Source organism: Littorina saxatilis, linkage group LG1 (assembly GCF_037325665.1).
Source record: "Littorina saxatilis isolate snail1 linkage group LG1, US_GU_Lsax_2.0, whole genome shotgun sequence".
In the NCBI taxonomy this organism is placed as follows: domain Eukaryota; kingdom Metazoa; phylum Mollusca; class Gastropoda; order Littorinimorpha; family Littorinidae; genus Littorina; species Littorina saxatilis.
The window spans coordinates 95,889,822-95,900,254 of record NC_090245.1 but is presented as its reverse complement, the minus strand read 5'-3'; the positions used below and the strand labels follow the sequence as shown (position 1 = coordinate 95,900,254).

Genomic DNA, 10,433 nt, shown 5'->3' with positions numbered 1-10,433 from the left:
CACGTATGGAAGGGATAGATCTTGCCTCAGCCTCAACAAACAAATACGGTTTTGGTTATTTGCAAATATTGGTGCCTTGCAACAGCGCCTTTGATTTTGGGGCTATAAACGTGAGTAATACCCCAATTAGGTTCTAGTGGCCAGTACATACATCTGGGTTTTTTATTTGCTTCATGTCTTGTTCTAATCCATTGTGCACAGAATGGGACAGTCATTCTCGTGGTGTGATATCAGTGTCAGGCGGTCCTAGAGCTGTTCTGATGTCTTCTGCTTCAGGATCAAAACAAGCTTCCTCTCAATCTCACATACTACCACCACCACAACCACCACCAACACCACAACACCAAGTGCAACTATACCACCGCAACCCCCCCTCCCACCACCACCACCACCCTCACCGCCACAGCCACGTACATGATAACTCCACCAGCACACGAAACACAACAACAACACCCAACCACCACCCCACTGCCCCCTCCCAGCACCAAGCACAACCATACAACCACCACCCCACTGCCCCCTCCCAGCACCAAGCACAACCATACAACCACCACCCCACTGCCCCCTCCCAGCACCAAGCACAACCATACAACCAACACACTACCACAACATCCTCCCTCGTCATTACAAACACACACAGACATCACCAATAACCCCACCACAATAACCAACACACTACCACAACATGCCCCCTCGTCATTACACACACACACACACACACACACACACACACACACACACACACACACACACACACACACACACACACACACACACACACACACACACACAGACAGATATCCCCAATAACCCCCCACAATCACCAACAAACCTGGTCCACAATGCTCTCATCACTGATGTATTTGGCGAAGTCTACCGTGGGGTCCTCGCTGTCGAACATGCCGAAAGGTGAGCTGCTGGACCACTCCTCGTCCTTGTGCACCGTCACCGCCAGCTGCTGCCTCGCCCAGGGGATGGACCCCTCGTGGTTGTGGTCGTGGCGAAGCAGTTGGGGCGACATGGCGCCCATGTGGATTCTGCGGCAAAGGAATAAACGGTTCACATTTAGGAAACTATGCGGCAAAGGAATAGACAAATGCTATTCCTATTAACTAATACCAATGGCTGTTATGCTATTTTGCGGATTAAATTCTTATTCTTCTTGTTCTTGTTCTTGTTTATCAGGCAATTATGTGGCAAAGGAATAGACGGTTCCTGTTTGGGGTATATTTTCGCACAGGGATAGACGGTTCCTATTAGGACAACCTTTGGCAAAAGAATAGACGGTTAACATTGTGCCAAAGGAATAGATGGTTCCCCTTTAGGCAAGGCTGTGCCAACTGAAAAGATGGTTACCTTTGGCAATTCTGTGCCGAAGGAATGAACGGTTCCCATTAGGGAATTATGTTGCAAAGGAATAGATGGTTCCCATAAGGGAATTATGTTGCAAATGAATAGATAGTTCCCGTTAGGGACTTATGTTGCAAAGGAGCAGACGGTATAATTATTATCAGGAAATTGTGTGGCAAAGAAATACACGGTTCTCATTAGGCAATTATGAGGCAAAAGAATAGACGAATCACATTTGGGAATTCTGTGACAAAGGAGTAGATTGTCCCCACCAGGCAATGTTGTGCCATAGGAATACAGACAGACAGACAGACACGTATGGTACAGATGACAAACTTAACCTCGACCCAATGTCCTTAAAGTGGACATACAGACAGACAGACAGACAGACAGAAAGACACGTATGGTACAGATGATAAACTTAACCTCGACCCAATGTCCTTAAAGTGGACATTCAGACAGACAGACAGACACTTATGGTACATATGATAAACTTAACCTCGACCCAATGTCTTTAAAGTGGACAGACAGACAGACAGACAGACACTGATGGCACAGCTGACAAATTTAACCTCGACCCAATGTCTGTAAAGTGGACATACAGACAGACAGACATACACTGATGGTACAGATGACAAACTTAACCTGGAAAGCATTGTTGATGCTCCGTCTCTGGCGACAATGTTGGTACAATATAAACTAAATAAAATAACAAGGAATAGACGGTTACCGTTAGTGACCAACCACCATGTCATTAGACCATGTTGTTCGCCTCACTTGACCGTTGCCCGGTTCTGCCAAACAGGCCACACTCACTAGGAGCAAGAACAAACTAAGAGAAACGCGTGACAAACTTGATCAGGGTGTTGATTTTTGGTATGCGTCTACGAGGAGGGATGTTCCTAGTCCAGAGAGGGTGAGCCGAACTGGTTTAAAGGGAAGGGGTGTGCCTTTAACACCGAGGAAAGGAATCTGTAAGATAGTGGGAGAAGGTACCTGTTACACCGATGAACGATCCCTTCACTCTAACCTGTAAGCTCGGGGCACGCCGAAGGCAGTCTTGTTCTGGTCGTTGTGCACGATGTGGTAGGCTGGTTTCTGGAAGTCATAGTGGAACAGCGAGCCCTCCTCTGTCTCCCGCAGGCTGCGCTCAAACCGCAGCTGATTGTACTGGATTGGAGGATCCAGCTGAAAAACAACAATCGTGACAAACATCATGACAAAGATGACAACCAGGCGAAACAGTGCGTCACTGAACAGATCAATCAACAAAGGGAAGTAAGCAGTATAAATATGCTTTAGGAGGGGGCAAATACGGAAAGCGTGAGACATTATAGGTACTAAAATAACCGGCTGGAGTGAAACAATTCACACGGGGCATGCAAACATCCGTATTAGTATTTGAAGGTAATACTTGTATAAGTAGACACAAGAAGAAACATGGCAAACAACCTACATAGGACAGTTCAATATCCTCCGCAGTAAAGGCCAGAGTCTCATAACGGTTGGAGGTGCCAGCAATGTCAAGGTCGGCCTTGAAGTTAAACATGTGATGGTGGAGGTTGCCGCTGAGGTTGTCTCTCAGGACCCAGCCGTAGGGATCTTCTCCCGAATTGTAGAAACTGCCCATTATGTATCCTGTGGAGATGGCCTTTGCCTCCATGGCTCCGCTCTGTTAGGAACACACCGACCAGTTGTGTGCCCAATTAATAGTGTAAGTATTGGAAAACACACACACACACACACACATACACACATATTCTCTCTCTCTCTCTCTCTGTCTCTAGCTCTCTCTGTTTTTCTCTCACACACACATACACACACACACATCCCCCCCGTCACACACACACACACACACACACACACACACACACACACACACACATACACACACACACATATATCCCCCCGTCACACACACACACACACGCACACAGATAAACAGACAGATCGGCTGTTGCAGGCCAGCGCATAGAGATTTCTGTAGACGTACAAACCTGATAGAACTTGAAGTCGATGACGTAGTCATAGTTAAAGATGGTCATGGCGGAACGCACGACGAGCACGGAATCCGCGATCCCCCCGTAAAACGCTCCCTTCCAACGCCACGTCAGATGCCTTCTCAGAGGGTCGCCAGTGTTCTGCTCAAACACGCACATAGCCCGTGGGTTGTTGGTCGGCCCGTCTTGGAACTCGCCCAGGAAGGGAAGGTCTATGTAGGTCGCTCCCTCCGGGCAGTCTGCCCCGGGAACCAGGCTCCTGGACTGGATGCCTGCAATCACACAATGAACATTCGCCTTGTTGCCTTGTATCAAGCGACACTTTACGCTCTTTTTCATCAAATGGAACTTTTCACTCCATACTTAATGACCTGTGTCTGTGTGTTGCTGTCTCTCAATGTCTTCGTCTGCGTGTCATTCTCAGTCACTGTCACTGTGCCTTTCTGCCTGTCATTCTCAGTCACTGACACTGTGCCTTTCTGCCTGTCATTCTCACTCACTGTCACTGTGCCTTTCTGCCTATCATTCTCTGTCACGGTCACTGTGCCTTTCTGTGTGTCATTCTCAGTCACTATCACTGTGCCTTTCTGCCTGTCATTCTCAGTCACTGTCACTGTGCCTTTCTGCCTGTCATTCTCTGTCACTGTCACTGTGCCTTTCTGCGTGTCATTCTCACTCACTGACACTGTGCCTTTCTGCCTGTCATTCTCAGTCACAGTCACTGTGCCTTTCTGCCTGTCATTCTCTGTCACAGTCACTGTGCCTTTCTGCGTGTCATTCTCTGTCACTGTCACTGTGCCTTTCTGCCTGTCATTCTCACTCACTGACACTGTGCCTTTCTGCCTGTCATTCTCAGTCACTGTCACTGTGCCTTTCTGCCTGTCATTCTCACTCACTGACACTGTGCCTTTCTGCCTGTCATTCTCAGTCCCAGTCACTGTGCCTTTCTGCCTGTCATTCTCAGTCACAGTCACTGTGACTTTCTGCCTGTCATTCTCAGTCACAGTCACTGTGACTTTCTGCCTGCCACTCTCAGTCACTGTCACTGTGCCTTTCTAACTGCCATTCTCAGTCACTGTCACTGTGCCTTTCTGCGTGTCATTCTCAGTCACTGTCACTGTTCCCTTTCTAACTGCCACTCTCAGTCACTGTCACTGTGCCTTTCTAACTGCCATTCTCAGTCACTGTCACTGTGCCTTTCTGCGTGTCATTCTCAGTCACTGTCACTGTCCCTTTCTAACTGCCACTCTCAGTCACTGTCACTGTGCCTTTCTAACTGCCATTCTCAGTCACTGTCACTGTGCCTTTCTGCGTGTCATTCTCAGTCACTGTCACTGTCCCTTTCTAACTGCCACTCTCAGTCACTGTCACTGTGCCTTTCTAACTGCCATTCTCACTCACTGTCACTGTGCCTTTCTGCGTGTCATTCTCACTCACTGTCACTGTGCCTTTCTGCGTGTCATTCTCATTCACTGACACTGTGCCTTTCTGCCTGTCATTCTCACTCACTGTCACTGTGCCTTTCTGCGTGTTATTCTCAGTCACTGTCACTGTGCCTTTCTGCGTGTCATTCTCAGTCACTGTCACTGTGCCTTTCTGCCTGTCATTCTCAGTCACTGTCACTGTGCCTTTCTGTCTGTCATTCGCAGTCACTGTCACTGTGCCTTTCTGCGTGTCATTCTCAGTCACTGTCACTGTGCCTTTCTGCCTGTCATTCTCAGTCACTGTCATTGTGCCTTTCTGCCTGTCATTTTCTGTCACTGTGTCTTTCTGTGTGTCATTCTCAGTCACTGTCACTGTGCCTTTCTGCCTGTCATTTTCTGTCACAGTCACTGTGCCTTTCTGCCTGTCATTCTCAGTCACTGTCACCGTGTCTTTCTGCCTATCATTCTCAGTCACAGTCACTGTGCCTTTCTGCGTGTCGTTCTCAGCCACTGTGCCTTTCTGCGTGTCATTCTCAGTCACTGTCACTGTGCCTTTCTGCGTGTCATTCTCAGTCACTGTCACTGTGCCTTTCTGCCTGTCATTCTCTGTCACTGTCACTGTGCCTTTCTGCGTGTCATTCTCAGTCACTGTGCGTTTCTGTCTGTCATTCTCTGTCACTGTCACTGTGCCTTTCTGCCTGTCATTCTCAGTCACTATCACTGTGTCTTTCTGCCTGTCATTCTCAGTCACTGTCACTGTGCCTTTCTGTGTGTCATTCTCAGTCACTGTCACTGTGCCAGTATGCCTGTAATTCTCTGTCACTGTCACTGTGCCTTTCTGCGTGTCATTCTCAGTCACTGTCACTGTGCCTTTATGCCTGTAATTCTCTGTCACTGTCACTGTGCCTTTCTGCCTGTCATTCTCTGTCACAGTCACTGTGCCTTTCTGCCTAGCGCCTGTCATTCTCAGTCACTGTCACTGTGCCTTTCTGCCTGTCATTCTCAGTCACAGTCACTGTGCCTTTCTGCGTGTCATTCTCTGTCACTGTCACCGTGCCTTTCTGCGTGTCATTCTCACTCACTGACACTGTGCCTTTCTGCCTCTCATTCTCAGTCACAGTCACTGTGCCTTTCTGCCTGTCATTCTCAGTCACTGTCGCTGTGCCTTTCTGCCTGTCATTCTCAGTCACTATCACTGTGCCTTTCTGCCTGTCATTCTCAGTCACTGTCACTGTGCCTTTCTGCCTGTCATTCTGTGTCACTGTCACTGTGCCTTTCTGCGTGTCATTCTCACTCACTGACACTGTGCCTTTCTGCCTGTCATTCTCTGTCACAGTCACTGTGCCTTTCTGCGTGTCATTCTCTGTCACTGTCACTGTGCCTTTCTGCCTGTCATTCTCACTCACTGACACTGTGCCTTTCTGCCTGTCATTCACAGTCACTGTCACTGTGCCTTTCTGCCTCTCATTCTCACTCACTGACACTGTGCCTTTCTGCCTGTCATTCTCAGTCACAGTCACTGTGCCTTTCTGCCTGTCATTCTCAGTCACAGTCACTGTGACTTTCTGCCTGTCATTTTCAGTCACAGTCACTGTGACTTTCTGCCTGCCACTCTCAGTCACTGTCACTGTGCCTTTCTAACTGCCATTCTCAGTCACTGTCACTGTGCCTTTCTGCGTGTCATTCTCAGTCACTGTCACTGTCCCTTTCTAACTGCCACTCTCAGTCACTGTCACTGTGCCTTTCTAACTGCCATTCTCAGTCACTGTCACTGTGCCTTTCTGCGTGTCATTCTCAGTCACTGTCACTGTCCCTTTCTAACTGCCACTCTCAGTCACTGTCACTGTGCCTTTCTAACTGCCATTCTCAGTCACTGTCACTGTGCCTTTCTGCGTGTCATTCTCAGTCACTGTCACTGTCCCTTTCTAACTGCCACTCTCAGTCACTGTCACTGTGCCTTTCTAACTGCCATTCTCACTCACTGTCACTGTGCCTTTCTGCGTGTCATTCTCACTCACTGTCACTGTGCCTTTCTGCCTGTCATTCTCAGTCACAGTCACTGTGCCTTTCTGCCTGTCATTCTCACTCACTGTCACTGTGCCTTTCTGCGTGTTATTCTCAGTCACTGTCACTGTGCCTTTCTGCGTGTCATTCTCACTCACTGTCACTGTGCCTTTCTGCCTGTCATTCTCAGTCACTGTCACTGTGCCTTTCTGTCTGTCATTCTCAGTCACTGTCACTGTGCCTTTCTGCGTGTCATTCTCAGTCACTGTCACTGTGCCTTTCTGCCTGTCATTCTCAGTCACTGTCATTGTGCCTTTCTGCCTGTCATTTTCTGTCACTGTGTCTTTCTGTGTGTCATTCTCAGTCACTGTCACTGTGCCTTTCTGCCTGTCATTCTCTGTCACAGTCACTGTGCCTTTCTGCCTGTCATTCTCAGTCACTGTCACCGTGTCTTTCTGCCTATCATTCTCAGTCACAGTCACTGTGCCTTTCTGCGTGTCGTTCTCAGTCACTGTGCCTTTCTGCGTGTCATTCTCAGTCACTGTGCCTTTCTGCGTGTCATTCTCTGTCACTGTCACTGTGCCTTTCTGTGTGTCATTCTCAGTCACTGTCACTGTGCCTTTCTGCCTGTCATTCTCTGTCACAGTCACTGTGCCTTTCTGCCTGTCATTCTCAGTCACTGTGCGTTTCTGCGTGTCATTCTCAGTCACTGTCACTGTGCCTTTCTGCCTGTCATTCTCTGTCACTGTCACTGTGCCTTTCTGCGTGTCATTCTCTGTCACTGTCACTGTGCCTTTCTGTGTGTCATTCTCAGTCACTGTCACTGTGCCATTATGCCTGTAATTCTCTGTCACTGTCACTGTGCCTTTCTGCGTGTCATTCTCAGTCACTGTCACTGTGCCTTTATGCCTGTAATTCTCTGTCACTGTCACTGTGCCTTTCTGCGTGTCATTCTCAGTCACTGTCACTGTGCCTTTCTGCCTGTCATTCTCTGTCACAGTCACTGTGCCTTTCTGCCTAGCGCCTGTCATTCTCAGTCACTGTCACTGTGCCTTTCTGCCTGTCATTCTCAGTCACAGTCACTGTGCCTTTCTGCGTGTCATTCTCTGTCACTGTCACTGTGCCTTTCTGCGTGTCATTCTCACTCACTGACACTGTGCCTTTCTGCCTCTCATTCTCAGTCACAGTCACTGTGCCTTTCTGCCTGTCATTCTCAGTCACTGTCGCTGTGCCTTTCTGCCTGTCATTCTCACTCACTGTCACTGTGCCTTTCTGCGTGTCATTCTCAGTCACTGTCACAGTGCCTTTCTGCCTGTCATTCTCAGTCACAGTCACTGTGACTTTCTGCCTGCCACTCTCAGTCACTGTCACTGTGCCTTTCTAACTGCCATTCTCAGTCTCTGTCACTGTGCCTTTCTGCGTATCATTCTCAGTCACTGTCACTGTGCCTTTCTGCCTGTCATTCTCAGTCACTGTCACTGTGCCTTTCTGCGTGTCATTCTCAGTCACAGTCACGGTGTCTTTCTGCCTGTCATTCTCTGTCACTGTGTCTTTCTGTGTGTCATTCTCAGTCACTGTCACTGTGCCTTTCTGCCTTTCATTCTCTGTCACAGTCACGGTGTCTTTCTGCGTGTCATTCTCACTCACTGACACTGTGCCTTTCTGCGTGTTATTCTCAGTCACTGTCACTGTGCCTTTCTGCGTATCATTCTCACTCACTGTCACTGTGCCTTTCTGCCTGCCACTCTCAGTCACTGTCACTGTGCCTTTCTGCATGCCATTCTCACTCACTGTGACTGTGCCTTTCTGCCTGCCACTCTCAGTCACTGTCACTGTGCCTTTCTGCATGCCACTCTCAGTCACTGTCACTGTGCCTTTCTGCCTGCCACTCTCAGTCACTGTCACTGTGCCTTTCTGCGTGTCATTTTCAGTCACTGTCACTGTGTCTTTCTGCCTGTCATTATCAGTCACTGTCACTGTGTCTTTCTGCCTGTCATTCTCTGTCACTGTCAATGTGCCTTTCTGCGTGTCATTCTCAGTCACTGTCACTGTGCCTTTCTGCGTGTCATTCTCAGTCACTGTCACTGTGCCTTTCTGCCTGTCATTCTCTGTCACTGTGTCTTTCTGTGTGTCATTCTCAGTCACTGTCACTGTGCCTTTCTGCCTTTCATTCTCTGTCACAGTCACTGTGCCTTTCTGCCTGTCATTCTCAGTCACTGTCACCGTGTCTTTCTGCCTTTCATTCTCAGTCACAGTCTCTGTGCCTTTCTGCGTGTCGTTCTCAGTCACTGTCACTGTGCCTTTCTGCGTGTCATTCTCAGTCACTGTCACTGTGCCTTTCTGCCTGTCATTCTCTGTCACTGTCACTGTGCCTTTCTGCGTGTCATTCTCAGTCACTGTGCGTTTCTGCCTGTCATTCTCTGTCACTGTCACTGTGCCTTTCTGCGTGTCATTCTCAGTCACTGTCACTGTGCCTTTATGCGTGTCATTCTCAGTCACTGTCACTGTGCCTTTATGCCTGTCATTCTCTGTCACTGTCACTGTGCCTTTCTGCGTGTCATTCTCAGTCACTGTCGATGTGCCTTTCTGCGTGTCATTCTCAGTCACTGTCACTGTGCCATTCTGCCTGTCCTTCTCAGTCACAGTTACTGTGCCTTTCTTCCTGTCATTCTCAGTCACTGTCGATGTGCCTTTATGCCTGTCATTCTCTGTCACTGTCACTGTGCCTTTCTGCCTGTCATTCTCAGTCAGTCACTGTCACTGTGTCTTTCTGCCTGTCATTCTCAGTCACAGTCACTGTGCCTTTCTGTGTGTCATTCTCAGTCACAGTCACTGTGCCTTTCTGCGTGTCGTTCTCAGTCACTGTGCCTTTCTGCGTGTCATTCTCAGTCACTGTCACTGTGCCTTTCTGCCTGTCATTCTTTGTCACTGTCACTGTGCCTTTCTGTGTGTCATTCTCAGTCACTGTCACTGTGCCTTTCTGCCTGTCATTCTCAGTCACTGTCATTGTGCCTTTCTGCCTGTCATTCTCAGTCACTGTCACTGTGCCTTTCTGCCTGTCATTCTCAGTCACTGTCACTGTGCCTTTCTGTGTGTCATTCTCAGTCACTGTCACTGTGCCTTTCTGCCTGTCATTCTCAGTCACTGTCACTGTGCCTTTCTGCCTGTCATTCTCTGTCACTGTCACTGTGCCTTTCTGCGTGTCATTCTCAGTCACTGTGCGTTTCTGCCTGTCATTCTCTGTCACTGTCACTGTGCCTTTCTGCGTGTCATTCTCAGTCACTGTCACTGTGCCTTTCTGCCTGTCATTCTCTGTCACTGTCACTGTGCCTTTCTGTGTGTCATTCTCAGTCACTGTCACTGTGCCATTATGCCTGTAATTCTCTGTCACTGTCACTGTGCCTTTCTGCCTTTCATTCTCTGTCACAGTCACGGTGTCTTTCTGCGTGTCATTCTCACTCACTGACACTGTGCCTTTCTGCGTGTTATTCTCAGTCACTGTCACTGTGCCTTTCTGCGTATCATTCTCACTCACTGTCACTGTGCCTTTCTGCTGCCACTCTCAGTCACTGTCACTGTGCCTTTCTGCATGCCATTCTCACTCACTGTCACTGTGCCTTTCTGCCTGCCACTCTCAGTCACTGTCACTGTGCCT

At 48.7% G+C, this 10,433-nt stretch overlaps 1 protein-coding gene across 1 annotated transcript in view; it reads right to left on the bottom strand.

Moving 5' to 3' along the window:
* Positions 1-10,433, bottom strand: part of LOC138946274 (putative amine oxidase [copper-containing]) — a 47,652-nt gene that overhangs the window by 778 nt on the left and 36,441 nt on the right. Inside the window, exons 7-10 of the mRNA XM_070317819.1 lie at positions 3,348-3,622; positions 2,807-3,022; positions 2,381-2,538; positions 833-1,037 (exon numbers count right to left, since the gene is read on the bottom strand). Of these exons, the coding sequence (XP_070173920.1) occupies positions 833-1,037; positions 2,381-2,538; positions 2,807-3,022; positions 3,348-3,622 (854 nt within the window). The remainder of the gene's footprint in view (positions 1-832; positions 1,038-2,380; positions 2,539-2,806; positions 3,023-3,347; positions 3,623-10,433) is intronic.